The 20,608-nt window shown below is 33.2% G+C and overlaps 1 protein-coding gene across 1 annotated transcript in view; it reads left to right on the top strand.

Annotated features, from left to right (window-relative positions):
* The window catches only part of SRFBP1 (serum response factor binding protein 1), an 84,175-nt gene that overhangs the window by 53,755 nt on the left and 9,812 nt on the right, over positions 1–20,608 (top strand). The window contains exon 4 of the mRNA XM_074204688.1: positions 9,672–9,743. Within this exon, the coding sequence (XP_074060789.1) occupies positions 9,672–9,743 (72 nt within the window). The remainder of the gene's footprint in view (positions 1–9,671; positions 9,744–20,608) is intronic.

Below are 20,608 nucleotides of genomic sequence, written 5' to 3'. Positions count from 1 at the left end.
AGAACCAAGAGCCATTTTTTTATATTTATTGTCTTTCATGAGTTGCCAGGACAAAAGAATGCATTACCTGCGGGCAATGAGTTTTTTTTTCATATTTAACTATGTTAATAGCTTACTTGGCTGATGGCTAAGTTGGTCATCAGAATGTAGACTTAATACTATCATAGCCAACATGATGGAACCTACCATAGCATTTTAGAAATCAAGAAGCACTTCATGCTACCGTGAAACATTTGTAATTGTACTTTGAGGAATTTAGGATCTGTGTGTTTGGCCTTTTTCTTTGTTTATTTTTAAGTATTCTTTTAAGGATACATATCCATCATTGCAAAGCAGGAAAGTACTGAGCTTGGAATCAGGAAGACCATGGTTCAGATATTGCCTCTGACACTAGCAGTGTTCTTAAGCCACTGAAACTCTGATTTGATGACTGTTAAAACTTTTTTACTAAGTTAAAGATTTATAATTTCCTCTGTGAAAGAAGTTCTCATACTGACAAAACCAGACATCCTTGTCGTAATAACTTACCTTTCATTTCCCCACTCTCTTTTCATTTACCTTGCTATTTAAGTTATATTGAGAAAACTTAAGTTATCACAATCCCCTTCCAGATAACAGGATTACTGTGCTTAAATTTGAGTCTTAAATCTGAAATTCAGTTCTGTCTTAAAATATTATTAAACACTTTCTTTGTGCTTGGCACTGTGCTAGATACCAGTAATATAAGAAATAATATTCCTTGCCCTCAAGTGGTCTGATTTGAATCAGTAAAAATTGTTAGAAAGTTCTGGAGCAAGTAGATGAAAATCTTATTTATTGACTTTGATTCCTTCAGCACAAATGTAAACAGCCATTCACCAAGATCACCTAGTACCTGATTCGAATCTGTAAACTTAAAGAGGCAGTAAGTGTAATGGTTCTCAATTCCCTCATCCCCTTATTCTTTTGGATTCTTTTTTCACTGTATTTCCAGTGAGCATTTTCATCCCTCTGAAGCCTTTAGGCTTGGTATTGACTTTTTCTGACAAGTTATTGAAAAAATTCATATTGTTCAAAACAGACCCAAGTTACCTGGATACCCCAGCCCAGGTAGGAATAATGGAATAGGACCCCAGTTTTACTTTGGATCTGGGGCTATGATTAAGAGGGATGGCCAGGGCTATTCGTATTGGGCTGCTAGAGGTGAAATTCTTAGACCAGTGCAGGACAGACCAGAGCAAAAGCATTTGCCAATAATGTTTTCATTAATCAAGAATGAAAGTCAGAGGCTTGAAGATGAGATACTGTCCTAGTTCCAACCATAAACGATGCCAACTAGTGATCCAGCAGCATTATTCCCATGACCTACTGGGCAGCTTCCAGGAAACAGAATTCTTTGGGTTCCGGGAAGAGTATGGTTGTAGAGCTGAGTAGCATAGACTACAAAGTAACAGATTAGCTTTACTCTCTTCTTGAAAGCTTGTTGCCAAGTATTACTATATTATCAATTAGACCATTCAGAGATAGGTTTAGCTTTACTCTTACTGTCAAAAGATTATCACAAGAGGCAGCTAGGTGGCATAGTGGATAGAGCACCAGCCCTGGAGTCAGGAGGACCTCAGTTCAAATCTGGCCTCAGACACTTCCCCATTGCCTTACAAGAAAAAAGATTATTTCCATAACCTTTGAGAGACAGAGATTAGCTTTACAATATCATCAAGTTTATTGCCATAAAAATGCTATACTGATGCTCTACCTGGTATTACTGTAATGCCATGGTACCTTGCTGACATGGGAAAGACCTGCATCCTAAAAGGCCAAGGTCTCCCACTATAGCCAGACCAACACCAAAAGACCTGTTTCCTTCAATCCACTGGGTTAAGATGGTTCTGGAAGAGGCAGTGAAAGAATATTTTTGCATAACATCCCCCTCACTTTAGTCAAAATAATGTGCCTGACATGTCATCATTTACTTAATATCATGTTTCTTCAATTGCAAAGGACAACAATCATGCTCTAGGGATATAATATTTATATAATTAGGTTTAAGATAGGGATGAAAGAGAACAAAGGAAAGATCAGGAAAAAGTTTTAGAAAAATTTTTTGGAAAAAAAGGATAGAATATTTTATTGCTCTCTGGGGCAATCAGGGAGAACTTCCCAAAGGCTATGGCTTTTTTGTTAAACCTTAAAGGAAAATGAAAGCTTCTGAATGCAGAGATAGTTTTGCATTCCAGATTGGGGTTATACTGGACTGAGTTGGCAGATGGAATGGCAAGTTTTAGGGAAGAGCTAATAGTTCATTTTGGATCATAGCAAAAGAAAATAATGTAAAATAAACTTGAAGGGTAGATTGGATCCTGATTATATCTTCTTCAATAGGCAGTAAAATGGTTCTGAGGACTGTTGATCAGGAGATTGGTATGGTCAGGCTTGTTGAGCCTTAGGAAGCTTATTTTGTCAGCTATATAAAAGATGATTAGGAGAGAAGAGAGCATGGTAGACTGGAGAGTAATTTGGAAACTGTTACTATTAATTGTCCTGGTGAGTAGAAATAAAGACCAAACTAGGACATGGTGGCTTTTTGGAAGTTCAAAAGTCAGAGTGACAGAGAAGACAAAGAAGTTATTTGGAAGTGACAAATCTGGATGACTGAGAGAATGGTGGTATCCTAATCAGAAATAGGAAACTTAACAGTTTTTGAGAAGGGATTGATGATGTATTAAATATGAGCATGTTGATTTTTAAATGCTAAAAAGATATTTAGCAGGCAAGATAATGATATACCCCACCCATAATTGGTGATGCAGGATTGAAGATCATGAGAGATTAAAGTTGGTTATGTGCATATTCAGATAATTTGATATTGACCATCTCAGTTGTTGGCAACAAAAACAGATATGAATCTTCCCATTGTATCAGCTGTCACTGGGTGGCACTGATGTCTAGGAGGGGAAAGATTCATATGCTTTGGGTAAGTCTCAAAATCACTGATAGGCACTAAGGTCTTTAGTTGGAAGGGCTAACCTTAATGGAATTTTTGATGTTACCCTTATCCTCTAGCATAAAAGCACATTTTTGAGTTTAGAGCTGCTCCCTTGATGGATAGGCTAGAAGCAACTTTTTTCAGATCCCTCCTTCTCATAGTAGAATTCTATAAGAATCCCTTTCCAAGTATAGATTGAAGCAAACTTTTTTAACTGTGTTGTTCTTGAGGTTTCTCTTTTCTGGTGTGTGTGGGGGGGGTGGTAATATTTATTTTATAATATGACTATTGTAGTAATGTATTTCATGACTACTCATTTCTAACCTATATCAAATAACTTGCTTTTTCAATGAGGGGGATTGGGATGGGAGGAAGAGAGAGAATTTGAAATTCAAAAGTTTTAAAAGTGAATGTTGAAACTTGTTTTTGCATGTAACCAACAAAAAAAAATAAAACATTCAAGAAAAAAATAAAGAAATCATGAATGGGCAAACTTCAGGAACCCTTGAAACGCTTGCATGAACTAATAATACTCAGTGAAGTGAGCAGAACCAGAAGAACGTGGTAAATGAACATTAACAGTAACATTGTGTAATGATCAACCATGATGTTTTAACTCCTTTCAGCAGTAACAGTTCTAAAGGATTTGTGATGGGGGCAGCTAATTGCACAGTGAATAGAAAACCAACCCTGGATTCAGGAGGACCCAAGTTCAAATGTGATTACAGACAATTAGCTGTGTGACCTTGGGCAAGTCGCTTAACCCCATTGCCTTAAAAAAAAATTTTTAAGACTACAAAACTAAAGGACTTGTAATGAACAAATACCATCCAGAGAAGGAATTATGGAGTTCAGACTAAAGCATACAGACCAAAAGCATACTATTTTTTAAAATATGCTTTATGAGTTTTTTCCTGTTGTGGTTTTTTTTTCCTCTTCTGTTCAGATTCTTTTTTTCACATGACTAATATGGAAATATGTTTGATATGGTTGTATATGTATAACCTTGTATCAGATTGCTCACTGTCCATGGGGAAGGGGGAAGGAGAGAAAAATGGAAACTCAAAACCTTACAGAAAATGAATGGTACATACTTTATATGAAGTTGGAAAAAAAATTTATTTAAAAAAAATCCCTCTCCAAACTCCATTTTGGGGTGTGATTTTTCTAGATAGGCCTACACACACACCTGCATAATCAGCATGCTTAGAGAAATAGTAATAACATATGTTTACTTAATTCTGTTTATTCCTTTTTTTGAGACCAAACTCTGGAGCTTAAATTAACACCATGTTTAATTTAGTTCTTTACTAACTGACTAGATTCAAGATCATCACAATTTAATGGTTATTTTTTTGAAAAATTTGTTTTTGCTTAATGAAAACAGCAAATAGGACCCTGCTTTAGAAGAACACTGTATACAATAACAGCTATATTATTTTAGGAACTTTAAGTTAATAAGTCATTATTATATTATTATTATTATTATTATTATTATTATTATAACTGTCCAAATTAACCATAAAGTATACAAGAAGAAAGTTTCTATCTGGATACACAGAAAAAATTGGTAAGTAGAAGTCTCTAAAGAATAATTTTACGCGTGTCTGTGTGTGTGTGTGTATGTTTGTGTGTCTGTCTGTCTGTATGTCTAATGGTAGCCATGAGAGTGTGGGAAGGAAAAAAAACTTACATGATAAGTTTATTGTATATTTCAAAGGAATAGCAAGTGGTATATAGTAGATCTGCCATTTCGTATGGAACCATCAATTATTGTGCTGTTATGAAAATACTTGTTTTAATCATAAATTAAAAATAAAATAAAATTTTAAAAAAATTCTGCTTTCAGAATTTGCCTCTACTTCCTTGCTCACCCAGTCTCATTTGAATGAGAAAATGGTGCAAATATCTGCATAATGTTTAAACACATTTAAATTATTCTATTTGCCCTACAGGACCTAACCACTAAGATTATACTAAGGTCTTTATTAGGACTGGTAAGAATTTGGAAGACAAGAAAGAAAACCTTATGAAGGAAATTTACCTATCAATAAAAGAACTTATTGAGATTTAGAGGCTTCATTTTTTGGTAATTCTTGACTTGAGAAGTGTTTCAAGTATATAATTTGTATACAAAAACGGTAGAATTCTATAACTATCTAATTAAATGTCATTTTTATAATTGAAAAGTACCATTACTTTTTGTTGTCAATTTATTTGTATGAAAACTAATTCTATTGATTATATTTATGAAATATTCAGGTTTTTTATTTATTGGTATACTCAACTACAAAGTAATCAAAACTTTATTCTGGGGGATTGAAAGGTTTACAATGTAAATGACATTTCATTTCAGTGATTTAATCAGCAAGCACTTTCTACTTTGTGTATTACAGTGTGCTTCAGACATTGATGGTCCAAATGACATAATTCAAGTATCTTCCTGTAGAAGAAGGGCTAAATCTTTATTGCTTTAATATAAATTATTATACAATACAGCTACACATTCAGTATGTAGGAATATTTCAGAGAGAGCAACCCAACTATGGCTTAATTAGAAAATCATTTAAAGTTGCCCTGTCAAAAGAAATGAGCTTCCTTCATAGTTTAGCTAGACTGATCCTCCAGGATCAGACATGCAGTTAGTTCTTTTGGAGTCCACCAGAACATTAGTAAATATTGAAGATGTATTATGAGGACCTCGATGAGTTTAGTCCTTAAATTAATAATTAAATATATATGTTAATCTGAAGAGTTTGTCCAAATAAGGAACAAACATTAACCTCCAGGGTTTGGCCTCAGAGAGCAAAAGAAAATTAGATTAACATACACATTTACTAATATTTCACTGAAGTTTACAGGCATGGGTGAAAGACTCTGGTTAGAGAACCAGACCACCAAAATGGAGTTTTGGAAGGAGGTTTTTATACAACTTGACTAGCAGAAAATGGGATTTGAAAAAACTTGTTTCTGATTTGTCCTCAAGGCAGGGAGCAGCTTTCTAAGACCTCCACAAAGCATTTGAATCCTCCCCCTTCAGGATGTCAGTACATCCAATGACTCTTCTTCATAAAATGGGACTCCTTATTGGGTCAACTATAAATTCCATTTGTGCTTTTTCACATGCAAATGATGTGGCACTACATTTAAAATACTACATTATAATATGAAATTATTTTACCTTTTCCTAATGGAATTTTTGAGTTTCAAAACCAGTAAATTTTTTAAAAAAAATCTTTGAATGTATATAAAAATCTTTTAATCTCTTGTGAAATATTAGGTGTTTAGTCATTTATAATGTCTTTATTTTCAAATACAGAATTTAAATTTGAACCCAATTTTCAACTCATGAAATTTAAACTTTTAAATGTAAAATTGTAAACCATTTTTAAAATTAGTTCAAGAAATCATATAGTCTTTTATTTGGAAAATCCTTTGGCAGTTTTGTGAGAAAACAATTTTATTGAAGTTCCATCTGGTAGACCAGTTTTTTAGAAATGGAATTTTTGTTCTTACTAAAGAGAAACCATAATGAGATTCCCGGCTACAGAATATATCACAAAGTTTTGGATCACAATAAACTATCTCATGAATCACTGCTCCTTCAGATTCTTAATTTCAGGGAAATCTATTTCTCATGTCTTTTCCAGCCATTTAAGCCAAGAAAATTCCAAGCAACCAGACTTTTCTTAGCCACTTATGATTTGTTGGAACCTATGGCTAGACCACTTAGAATGAATCTCATCCATATTATATTTTGAAAAGTACAAAACCACTTTATGGACAGTTTATATTATTTTACAAAATAATGAGAATAAATTCTACTTAAGATACTCCTGGAATCTGAACTATCAATATGTTCACAACCTCCAAATAAGTGTTGAATGCCAATCTTAAAAAATGACATATTATAGCTTTCCATCATAAAGAATTTTTGTTCCTCACAGAGTCAGTGGTTAGACTGTTTAATATTTGATAATTTGAAGAAATTGAGAATTAGATGAATTTCTATTTGTAGAATTGAAGTTTTATACAGAAAATTAAGTCTAATAGCCTTGTTTTGCTTTTGAAGAAACAGAAACCTAAAAGGATAGTGCATCAATCAGTATTAAGCAGCAAACCCTGATTTCAAACCCAAATTTCCTAACTTCAGGCCCATTGCTTATTTGACTGGTTTATTCTCTCAATGTAGTTTTGCACACAAGCAAATGAATTATAACATGGTTGAGGGAAAGGATCATTTTTTCTGTTTCTGATTTTTTAATAAAAGGATGTGTCTGAATTGAACATACTATAATAGTTTTCATTGGCATTCATAGTATGCTATATCAGGAAAAGAAAAATGGTCTGTGAATTGAGATCTGATTTTTAATCTTGGCCATACTATTAACTATGGGGCTTTTATATAAGTTCCTTAACTTCTCCAGATTTCAGTTTCCTCATTTATAAAATGAGGAGGTTGAAGTAGATGCCTATCCTTTACCAACTATAAAATTCTCCAATTTTAACTTTTGAACATTTGAATTTAATTCAAAATTTTTCAGTTTCTGTAGATACACATTAAAAAGTTTATAAAGATGACCTTTGCTTTTAAGATGGATTTCTTTTAACCTTTAAAAATTTACCAAAATAAAAAAGTTCTATTATAGTATCATATCTTGAGTTAAATTGAGTTCAGTTATGCAAGATAGCACAGTATAGAAAGGAAAAGACTATATAGCCTGAAAATGAAGAAACATTTTTTACATCAGTGAACTCTCAGCATTGATTAAGCAGTAGGAACACTGGCCTGAGAATGACTTCTGGACTTAACTACCATTCACTAGAAATGCAAATATGCACATACACACATATAGATATAGAATATAGATATGTGTGTATGTTGTATATTAAGCATTAAAGGTCGTGTGTGTGTGTGTGTGTGTGTGTGTTGCTTTGGATAAGTCATTTCATTCCTTTGAGCTTCAGTTTTCTCATCTATAAAAGAAGTAGCATGACATAATGAGAAAACTAAATTTGGATATATAGATTCTAGTTTTAAAACCCAGCTATGCCATTTGTGATCTCTCTCTCTCTCTCTCTCTCTCTCTCTCTCTCTCTCTCTCTCTCTCTCTTCTCTCTCTCCCCCTCTCCCCCTCCCTCCCTCCCCCCTCCCCTCCCTCTCCTTCTCCCCCACTCCTTCAGTCTCTTCTACTTCACTTCTTGCTTCCAGGTCTCCTACCCCACCCCATTCCAAAGAAAAACCTAAAAAAAAATTTTTTTTTAAAAAGCAAATCTCCCAAGTGAAAGCAAAAGAACTCATTGGATTCATTGGATCAGGAATTTGACTTGAGACCTCCTATGAGAGTATAATGGGCTGCTTGTTATCATTCTTTGCTCATTATCAATGTGTCTGTGCCTGGCTTCCAAATTGCTGGCTCTGACATCTGTGTTCCTCCTCTCACTTTGGTTTCTCTTGCCCTGGCCCCCTCTCCCACTTCCATCAAACAAATTCACATTTTGTATTAGCTTTCTGTAGAGGTCTATGGAATGGTCTAATTACATAAAATGAAAACCACTTGTTTATAAAGTTGGAGATATGGAAGAAGTACATGAACAATCATATATTAAAGACTTAGGTGCCAAGCATTCTGCTAATGTCTATGGATACAGTGAAAAAAAAATGAAATGGTCCATGCCCTCAAGAAGATTACATTCTATCAGTGCATATAACTTTATTAAAATATTTTGATCTACCATCCTACAACTTTTTTGTAGCTCAGAGTTGATTTCCTGACACAATATTTGGATCTTTTCATATTTATATAATAGAACCTAAAGATTCAGAAGACTTATTTTAGAGTAAGAATGTGATACACAATCTTTTTATGAATCTTTTCTTAAATATTACAATTAGAAAATAACCTTCAGCATGAAAAAAGTACATGGTAATATTCCTCAGTGGCTAAAATTTTTGTAGATCATTTTTTAAATGGAACAAATATTTTTATCTAATTATGTTCAGATTCTCTTCAGAAGTATATCTTTTTATTGACAAGCTAATCTTCCCCAAAGATTGTATGTAAATGAAATTTCTGTAAACCTATTTCTTAGATATTTCCTTGGTTCTCTAACATTAATTATTCTTTCTCCCTGTGTAAATTCTAATACAACCATATCTTCTTATTACATGATTTTGTCCATGTTCTCCATTGAATATGTGACTAATGGAAGAGGGCTATTCTTTTAAGTTTGTATTTTGGGGTTGTTTTAACATTTCATGTCCAGTAGCCAAAACACCTCCTCTTCTTTAATAAATATCTTTTGCAATGATTCTAAATGCAAGCCACTTTTCTTAATCTGCAGTTAACCCACCATCTCTCTCTCTCTACATTTTCCTTTGAATTATCTATAATTTTTTTATTTCTGTAGATATTGTTGTTGATGTTCTTTGACATATAACATTACAAATTAAATCTTTTTAATAGTCCAGAAAAAACTAAGTTTAAATAATCCTAAAGTGTTTCCTTTAGCAATGTGAAGAATCTTATCATAATATGAACAAGTACTCCAATAATTTATATAACTGTCTATTCACATGCAAAAAATAGTGGATTGAGAATGGAAGATTTCTTTGTTTTTAAAATACTGGATAAGTTTTTAACTACTTAATTGCAAAAACTTAATTCAGCAAAAGTAAGCTATTTGTTTTATGATTCTTTAACAGGATGTAAAACCTGATGAAGTAACTAAATCTGCTCTTGATGATGATCTCAACTTTGAAAAGATCTGCAAAAAGGTGAATTTGCATTGTGAACCCTTTCATTTCATACAGTTTTCTTTGTTAATGTGACTTGCATTGTTTGTCAATGACATCTTTTCATTCACTTCTTTTTTTAAAAAGTGATCAAGAAACTGAAGGTTTAAAAAAAGAGAGATAATTAGAAGATATTTGAATTAAAATTTAGGACTTTCTTACCTCCCTGAGTCTGAGAGATTGGTGAGTTCTTCCCAAAATGAGCCACATTTACCCTAAATCCCCATTCTCCTGTCTTCATCTCTATGGAGACCAGTTATTACCACTAAGTAGCTGCACCTTTGAGTAGATCCCTTTCACCTCTGCACCTCAAGTTTCTTCGCTTGGGCAATTTTTTTCCCTCTTTTCATAAAAATTTTTTCAGCCAGCACCAACTTGCCAGGTCCCAATACAGTTACTGAAAATCTTTGGGGTAGCAGTTACTGGATTATTTTATTCTAAATTCATTATTTGGCTGGATGGGACAGGGTTTTCTAGTAACCTGGTCCAGAGTCAGTTTTGTGAGAGAACACATTCAGAAACAAATGAACCCTTTAAACCAAGATTTTTTTATGAATTTGTTCGGTAGTATGAAACACTTATTATAGGTCACACTAATTGCTAAGGAGAGCAAGGTGGGTTTAAATAGGAGGTTCAGATATACACCCCTCCCCTCCAGTTTCATTTGTATTGGTGTTGGGGTCTTTGATCTGCTAAATTCCCAGGGAAAAGGGATGAGGGATGATCTAATTGTGCAAGTATGATCTGTGGGTGTCTCCAAAATTGGGGGGTGGGAAGGGGATTGAGGAAACTTCCCAGGAGAAAAGACTATTCATGGGTCTCTGGAGTTAGAGTGCTATCTTCTCATGCCTGTTGCCAGCAAAACAAGGTCTAAGGACTAAGGAGAGAGTCTCTTGTGACTACTTCTCTATGTCTGAAGGCCTCTTATCAGGCTTAGCTTAAATTCAAAGTTTTATTTATTTAACCCCAAGAGTAGTAAAGATGAGAATCAGCTGTGGAGGTGAATTACTTTTGCCACTACTAAGAGTGCAACTTCAGTTCTTGACTATAAAAATATAGTATAGGTTTTTATTTTTTCCCCTGGAATAGGTACTTTCAAGAAACTGTTTTTGTATTTCCCTCACAAAAAAAGATCTTAGTCATGGAATAATGAGAGTTTTGAGAACTTCCAAAATTAATGGGCTCCTCTAAAACAAAGGTCCCATAAAGTATACAGAATAGGATGAACAAAGGTCTGTTTACCTGTGCCTGTAATATCCTATTCATGCTAAACTAGGAAATGGACTGTTCTACGTAACTCATTTATTCATTTTTACATTTTATTTTAAAACTATTTTACATAGAACTTTTTATAAAATATATGCATCCCTGTACAGATTGCTTATGGTCATCACTGTGAACATAATTTCTTTGTGTTTTGCTGTGGAACACAGATGCTCCCTGAAACTGTTAAGGTCATTTGTTTCCTTACTGAATTACCCATTAGACCTGGTGTTTTTTGAGTTCTAATTTCTGCTTCTTAGTTTTATTCCCTTCTTTACTTAAAGACCAGCCATTGTCATTTTTTGCTTTTATCAGTGTCCCTCTTTCTATAGCAATCTCTTCACTCTCACAATCCAGTCTAATCTGTTGTTTACCTTTTGGTTGTGACCAAGAAAATCAGAAAACTATATTTGTTAGAATTTGTCTAAATTAAGAGTAAATAGGCACAGGATATAGGCTTAAAGCCTCAAATCACTTAACTTTTTATTGCCCCCAAGCAAAACTGAGACTAAATTGCAGAAATGTTGTTAATTTTTAATCCTTGTCTCAGTTCTTTTCCTTCTTGGTCTTTCTGCAACACTGTTGATCTCCATCTCCTCTTTTTTTGGTTTTTGCAAGGCAGTGGAATTAAGTGACTTGCCCAAGGTTGCACAGCTAGGTAGTTATTAAGGCCAAATTTGAACTTGGGTACTCCGGACTCCAGGGTAGGTGCTCTAACATTACACTACCTAGCTGTCTCCTCCATCTCTTTTCTACTTTCTTCTTTGCACTTTTTTATGATATCACTCTTTCCTGATTCTCCTCCTGTTTAATTTAATTGCACATTCTCTGTCTCCTTGATTTTCAGAAATTCAGTTCTTAAAGGGCCCCTTTTTCCTACGCTCTTTTCTCATCTCCCTTTTATATTTATTTTCATTTGGTTATCTCATCAAACTCTAGTTTTGCAATAATTGTCTCCAAAGTCCTACTTAACTTCCCTCCTGACCTTCAGTCTCACATCTCCAACTGTTCATTACAGCTCCAACTGTTCATTTATAGCCTGAAAAATGTTAAACTCCACATGTCCAACTCATTATCCTCCCCCCTTCCCCAAATACTCTCCTTTTTCTGATTTCGTTTTACTACTGAGGATACCATCAACTTCTCAGACTTGAAGTCTGTCTGTTATCCTGGATTCTGTCCTTCCTCCCTTTTCACCCCATTATCAATTGTCAAGTCTTCTTTTGTAGACCCTTATCACTTGACTGCTGGACTATTACAGTTATAGCAATATTCTTCTAAGAACAATTTTGAATGACTAAGTCTTTTCCTTAACTAATCACAAAGGTTATATGTATTCCATTACTATGATTTACTTCTATTCACCATGAAATACCATATATCATAAAGTAAATAAAACATCCATATAATAGGCATTTTATGATATTAATTCTACTAGCATATTGTTATATTTTAGAATATAGATTTATGGAGACAGATATATAATATTACCCCAAACTTAAAAGTAGATTGTTCTTTTTTAAACATTTTAAGTAGTATCTGATTATGCTAAAGAAAAAATGAATTTTTTAAGTTCCATATTGTATTTTCCCACTCTGTTCTTTGACTTTCCACCCCTGCTAAACACTCCACACCTTTTATTGAATTCATATTATTCTCAAACTGACATGGTAATTTTGAAGTATTTAAAACCCACCCAAACAAGAGTAAGGAATAATTATTAATTTGGGACTGGGGAACTAAAGGATAGATTTGTCCAAGGTATAGTTAATGGATTGAATGTGAGTTATGAACCATCTGGCCTAGTTGAAGGGCAGTTATTAGGGTAGATCCTGGCTTAGACCCAAACATCCTAATGCTAAAATGTGGAAGAAAAAATAGATTCCTGAGGTTCCAGATCCTAAAGGGTGGCTCTGATTTTTTTTTTAAATCAAGAGAATCTGATTTGGGGACACTTGTCCCATTTTTAACTTATCACTTATAGGATGGGTTTGAGAAAATAATTAGAATAGTGATGCATTTATGGTACAGGTCTCTTTTTATGACCTCACTTGTAAGAAGAGACTTAGTGGCCATAACAAAATATGTGAGAGCACAAAAGTACAGCAGGAAGACTGGGTTAGGGCAAAAGAAACAATTCAGTTGCCCCTGTTTCAGGTTCATCGATCTTTAAGCAGGATGAATTGGTTGTCTAGAGAGACTGTCCATGGAGTTTTAGCATACTCAAATTAGCCATACCTTCCATCCCTTTCCCCTAGTCACTGTTTAAGTTGCCTGGAGTACAATCACTATTATAACAGGAGAGCTTAAGTTTATTGCTTTTATAGGAAAAAAAAGACTAGCTCTCAAACCATCATGTCATGAACAAGTGGACATTAAGTTTCATCAGAAATTTGGTGGGTAAATCCAATAGGGAATACGAATACAAAGTATAGTAATTTCCAGAAAAGGTCACTGCAAAAACTCAGGCAGAAAGAGGAATATGCCAGTCTTTCTGGGTAGAGTCAGCTGTAGTTGAACCTTATGGGTCACAGAGAGAGACCAACCTGTTTCTAGTTTAGGGGAAGAGGAATACCATTTGATAAAGGTCTTAAATCCTGAAAGAGATGCCAATAAACTAACCTCAGCTGGCTCATGGAAAAATAGTGAAGTTTCAAGTGCTCAGTAACCTAATTTTTTAAAGTTATAAAATTTTTAAAGAGGGGAATAATGTGTCATAATTTTTAAAGAAGGGTATAATGTGTCATATAAACAAAATTTTACTTTATCAAAATGGGTAAAAAATTTTTTAAAGAGTGAGATTGTTGGGGTAGCTAGGTGGAACAGCAGATAGAGTACTCACCCTGGAGTCAGACAACCTGGAATTCAATACTTAGTGTGTGACCTAGGGAAAGTCACCTAACCCCACTGCCTTGTGAAAATAGCCATGAAACGAGTGAGATTGTTGCAGGAAATGAAAACAAATATCTCCCATGAACTGTTCTGGTGAAGAGTATTTGGCTGACTAAACATTTATAGAACATAGGAATTCACTATTTTTTTCATTGAGAGAAAAGAAACTTGTGACCTAATGACTATTAAAATAAAATCCTCAATATTTACACCCACCACTTATACTTTTGAGAAGTGTACATATATTATTATACATTTTATTGGTTAGTTGAGCAAAATATTAGTAGCGATACTTTATTTTATCAGATTATAGAATATAATTAGCAGGCTTAAAGTATATTTGAAAGAATTCTAAAACCGAACTTTAAATCCACCTAACTTCCTGGTTGGCAATTCTTTCAACACAGTGTCTATTCTATTGTATCTATAATCCTTATTTTAATCTGGAATTTTATCTAATAACTTGCTTTAATCAAATGGGAATTATGATAGCTTAAATCTCTTTATTTTCCTTAGCATCTGAATATAAAATATTGCCCACAAAACTTTGCCATCAGGCTCATAGAAGAAGAGATCTGTTTGTAAATTGAACTTTTTTTTAAAAGGTCCTTTAAAGAATTGAAGCCTAATTGTATATAAGAAATTTTATGACTTGAAAGTTCACTCAAGGATCCAATGGCACTGTAAACTGTATTTGCATTATTATGGGCATATTGTTTTGAAATGTGACAACCTAGAAATCTTGCGATATGTTCCTATTAAACCTCATTTTTCATAGTTTATTATTTTAAAAACTTCAGAGGTTTAAAGGACAGGATTAAAGAAAAATTCCATTTTCAAGGATAAAGAGGTAGAATAATATAATGGAAGAACAGCTAGATGATTCAATGGATAGACTGCTGGGCCTGGAATTAGGAAATTCTTCATGAGTTCAAATCCATATTCAGACTCTTAACTGACTTTGTCACCCCAGGCAAGGCACTTAATTCTGTTTACTTTGGTGCCTCATCTGTAAAATAAGCTAGAGAAGGAAGTGGCAAATCATATGTCTTTGCTAAGAAAACCCCAAATAGGATCATGAAGAGTCAGACAAGACTGAAAAATGACTGAAAAACAAAATATAATGGAAAACTGAACTTCATAAAATATATGCAAACTAGCAAAGATGAAAAAACATGTGGCAGCAATTTTTGTTTGAGGAACAATTAGAAGACAGTTATACTGATACCTGTCTTTGAGCATTGTTTTTGTGAAGTCTGATGATTCTTAACTCACCTCTCTTCAATCTTGATTTCTAGATAATTTTTTTCCTGTAATAGATGCCTTAGATTTCTGATTTTTAAAAATCTTTTGATTTTGCTCTTATTCATGTCTTTTCTATTTTGTTTTTTCTAATTTTTATGTATTCCATTACTTGGGTGAGCTTTGTCATCTCCTATTTTAAGCTTTTAATCTCCTTCCAATTCGGAAGTTCAGAAGGGGACTCTTCATTTCTCCCCTGATATCCTTGTGGCTAGATTATGTTTTCTCTGAGAGTCTGCTTCTAGTCACTTTTAAATTCTCAGCCATATTCAGCCATCTCTTAAATTAAGTGGATATATTAAAACTCCATAATTCAATGGATCTCTTAAACCTGCATTTAATGACAAAATTATGTTTCAAGAAATTCAGTATTAACCAGAAAGCATTTGTTAATTGCCTTCTATATGTTAAGCAATATTCTTAGCTCTAGGAATTCAGAATTCAAAAATATAAAAGGAAGATTTCCATGTTTCAAGAATTAACACAGTGGGGCAGCTAGGTGGCACAGTGGATAGAGCACCAGACCTGGAGTCAGAAGTACCTGAGTTCAAATCTGGCCTCAGATACTTAATAATTACCTAGCTGTGTGGTCTTGGGCAAGCCATTTAACCCCATTGACTGGGGGGGAAAAAAACCTAAAAAAAAAAAATTAACACAGTGGTTAGTTAGAACCCTTGGCTTGAAGACCCTGAGCATGTCACTTAAATCTCTAAGACTTAGTTTTCTCATAAAATGGAGATGATAATAATAACATCTTCTCTCACAGGGTCATTGTGAGGACTAAATGAGAACATGTATAAAGAATTTTGCAAATTTTAAAGTACTATAAAAATAGCTAGTTATTGCTATATTGAATTATATATAAAACAGGTACTTTAATTTTGTTATCGCTACTAAGGGAGGTAATTGAGGAAAACATTTTATTATTGTTATTGATAAAAAATAACAAGGAAAAGCTTAATAAAAACATCTAGATTAAGAAGATATAAAGAAAACTAGAGAAATGGTGTAAAATTAAAGTATAAATGAATTTCATTATAATAAAATATAAATAAGTTTCATTTTATATAGCACTAATTTTTAATCTAGTCATTAAAATTATACTTAAGTTTCTTATTTTTTAATATTTCAATTCAAGAAAGATCATGAATTTTCTAGATAATAATAAAAGAGATGATTAGTACCTATTACAGTATCGTGGTAAATTTTCCCAAATTCTAGAAACAAGTCCATCCAGAATTCCCAGATATTATAATGTTAACCAGAACAGAATTTAACTTTATGACTCTTAACTTCCCTTTGCTATTTATACCATGTTAATGAATATTTTATTTAAATTAGCCAAAATTCAATAAAATTAGTCATATTTATGATTGCTATTTGTATGTGTCTGTCAATTATATCTTTGTTTTCCAGAATGAATAACTTTCCTTTTTCCATAATTTACTGGACATTTTCCAGCTTTGGTGCATATTTTTCCTAGTCTTTTGTTAATTCTATTGTGAATGTAATCCAATCCTTAAGAGAAGGTAAATAATTCTATTTAGTAGTAGAAAGAGCTTTGAAGGGGACCTAATAATCCTTCTGCTCTGTGACCTTGGAGCAAAAGTCACTTAATATCTCTCAGTATCTCTTCAGAAATTGCATGAATTAGAACAAATTACCCCCACATTTTCTTTTCATTCTCAAATTCTTTAATGTTAAGCTTTCTTTAGAGAGGAAGAGGTACTCCACTGATTATCAAAATATTTCTTCATTCCTAGAAACTAACGCCCATTTCTGGCAAAGTAATTAGTGACACTCCTTTTACCAAAATCTGAAATTAGAATTCATTACTATATTTTGAAAAACATCAGATTCTCAAATATAGTTACTCTATTCAAATATATCATTCTAAGAGTATAGATCTTCATTAAATATATTTCCATAAATTGAACTTAGGTGAACATTATCTATTTTTAAGAGTTTTTTTTAAATAGAATTTGTTGTATAATAATAAGATAGATGTGACTGGGAGATAGAATCTTGAGGTACAGGAGAAGAACTATTGAGAACAAAAATTGGAGTCTGAAGTAAATGTGTAAATATGAAAATACAAATAAAACTAATTGTAAAGCACTTCTCAATGAAAGCAAAATATTATTACTATAAACTAAATAGTCTTGTCACATGTTCCTTACTGCAAATCCAAGAATTACTGAGTTTTTCCATCTGTCAGCAGCTGAAATATCTGTTCTCTATCCCAACTAGAATGTGATCTTAAAAGTAATGACTCTCTAATTAGTCTTCCTTCTTTCATTAAATTATTATATTCACTTTGTAAGGATAGGTGAAATGAAAGGATCGAAAAACAGATATTGAGAACACTATGCATCCTCTCTTTTTGCCTCTCCCCAATATGGGGTTCATGAAATAACCAATAAAACCCTGGCTAATGAGTATTGGACACACATCAATATCTTAGAAGCATGTTCTTTTCCTCAAGGCCTTTAACGGGTTCATTCCCATTTTGTGATGGCCAAAAAACAAAAATCAACTAACCAAAAAAAAAACAAGCAAAACCCCAAACAACTAGAACCTGAACTCTGTTCCCCTGGTGTGACATTCAGCAGGCTGACATGAGAATGCCTATTCAGCCAGCATCATATTTCTCAAGATCAAAAAGTATTTTCTTTGGATGTTTTTTCCATCACTGGTAGGCATACTTTTAAACTTAATTAATATTTTTTTCTCAAATTACTTCCTGTGGGTTCAGAAAAGATTCTATTGTAAACTTCATAAAAATACAGTTGCTTTTTTCAAAACATGTGGCTTCTTTTAATGAAAATGTAATAGGAATTTGAAGAACCTCACCATACCAAATAATACAAGTTAAGAGCCCCTAGGTATAGAAAAAGTTGAAAAGAACTTTTGCATCTAGTAGTGAAATATCCTCAGCCTACATTGTAGTTAAATTATTAGAAGTATTAACTACGGGTGGCTAGGTGGCTCAGTGGATAGAGCACTGACCCTGGAGTCAGGAGTACCTGAGTTCAAATCCGGCCTCAGACACTTAAATAATTAAAACTTAAAAAATGTGTGGCCTTGGGTAAGCCACTTAACCCCATTGCCTTGCAAAAACTAAAAAAAAAAAAATTAGAAATTAGAAAAATGAAATTATAAGTATTAACTATAACCACAAACTTTTTAAACTTATGTCAAAAGTAGGACAATCCAAAATGATGCCTGCAATGCAGTCCTCAGTACAAATTTTGTGCAGCCCCCATGGGTTTACTAAATGCTTTAGTAAATGAAGCCAAGCTAGGGCAGAGCTCTCACTAAAATGGCAAATATATTGTCTTTTGTTTCAATAAAAACTTTTAAAAGTAATGTTGGACAGCCTTGGACTAAAGAATTCAGTGTCACCATAGAACATCCAGAGATTTATGAAAGCATGAGTTGACTAATTTTTAAAACATGCTTCAAATTTTTAAGTACTTTACCCTTAATATAAATGCTTTCATGAAAAAACACGATTAAAAATCTGAGTTCCAGTCCTGGTCCTGCCACCAAGTATACCACAAGTGATATTGGTTAAGTCATTTAATTTTTTTGTTCTTTTTTTCAATTTTCAGTTAGTTTCCACCATATATTTCAGTTCTATATTATTTGATTCTTTAAAATCAACAACTCCCTTCTCTTCCCCCTGACAGATCCATCTGTCTTTCTAAATACTGAAGAACTGAAAAGGGATGGCAAGGTGTGATTGAATATCCCCTATAAGAAAAGCCTCAGAGAAATATAGAAGTTTGACATGTATGCTCTTTGATCTAGTGATAGATCAGTATTACACCTGTCACCGAAAGAAATCAAGTAAGAGGGGAAAGGTCCCAGTGGATGAGAGAACCTTTTGTTGTGGCAAAAATACTAGAAATTGTATATATCCATCAATTGGGAAATAGACTTAACAAATTCTGGCACATAAATGGAATATCATTGAGTTGCAAGAAATAACTATTTGGACATATTCAGAAAAATATAGGAAAATATATGAACTAATGTAAACAATGTTCAGAATGACTACAAGGAATTCAAGAACTGTGGTCAATACAGTGTCTAATCATGCTGCAGAAGACTAATGAGGCTTCAAACCATGCTTTCCTCATTTCAGTAAAGGACTAGAGGTACAGGAAGCAGCATCTTTAAACATGGCTAATGCTTTTCATTAGTTTTTGCTTAACTCTACTTATTTATTCCAAAAGAGTTCTCTGTGGGAAGAAGAAACATCATTAGATGTGTTTAGTAATAGTGAAGCATGAAAGAAAAAAGTACCAATGAAACATTACAAAAATATACAGAAGAGAGCAGAAAGAAGCCCAGAAGGCAGCAAACACGCTACCTATTCATTATGTTAATATATTAACTTAATATATGTTTTTTAAAAAAATAATTGTTTTCCTATACCTTGCATATCAGCATATTTATGTTTGATATCTAAGTTCATTTTTAATAGACTGCTTTCCATAAGTAATGAAAGAAATTGTAGTATCATATAAGCAATGAAAGAAATTGAAATATCATAGTCAACTTTACTGGTCATTTAGTCAAAACTTCAATTTTTAAAATGAAAGCTGAGGCCTCCAGTGAAGTTAAGGGTACTTGTTCACAACTAAGAAGTAGCAGAATCTCATCCAAGCACAAGTCTTCTTTACACTACAAGTTTTATCTTCATACTGAAATCTTATGTTTATGTTATGAATTATCTGAACCTCTCTTGCTGACCTCTCACCTTCACTCTATATTTCTAAATTCCTACAAAAATTCCACTAAAATATCCCATCTTTATATCAGATTCATCATTTCTTATCATTTTCAAATATAAATTGGATCCCCTTCTCAACTTGTACTATTTTTATAATTGATACCATAATAATTCTGTTCTCCTTGACTTAAAAAAGTTTCTGATGCTTTTTTTTTAAACCACAAAGAAAAACCAAATTACAGAATAACTGCATCTGATGTTATATGTGACTCTCTCTTCCAGAACATTCATCTGTTGACCAAGAGGAAGAAAATATTTCATCATCCATTCTCTTGGACCAAAATTACTCATTTTAATTGATTTGCTTTTAGCTACATTTGTGTTATTTCATTTTTATATTCTAGGGTGGCTGAAGGGTGTGTGTGTGTGTGTGTGTGTGTGTGTGTGTGTGTGTGTGTGTGTGTGTGTGTGTGTTCATTCCTTTCCCTTTTTTGTTTACTTTATACATATATCCCAGAATTTCTCTGATTTTCTTAGGAACCCAAAAGGTTCTTTATATCCTGGAGCATCAAGTCCAAAGTCTTCTACCTTCCTTCCTTCCTTTGTAATCTGGCTCCAGTTTGTCTTCTCTAAATAGTATGTTTGAATT

Source organism: Macrotis lagotis, chromosome X (genome assembly GCF_037893015.1).
Source record: "Macrotis lagotis isolate mMagLag1 chromosome X, bilby.v1.9.chrom.fasta, whole genome shotgun sequence".
NCBI classification, from domain to species: Eukaryota; Metazoa; Chordata; class Mammalia; order Peramelemorphia; family Peramelidae; genus Macrotis; species Macrotis lagotis.
The sequence above is the reverse complement of the archived record's forward strand: the minus strand, read 5'-3'. Positions and strand labels throughout refer to the sequence as shown.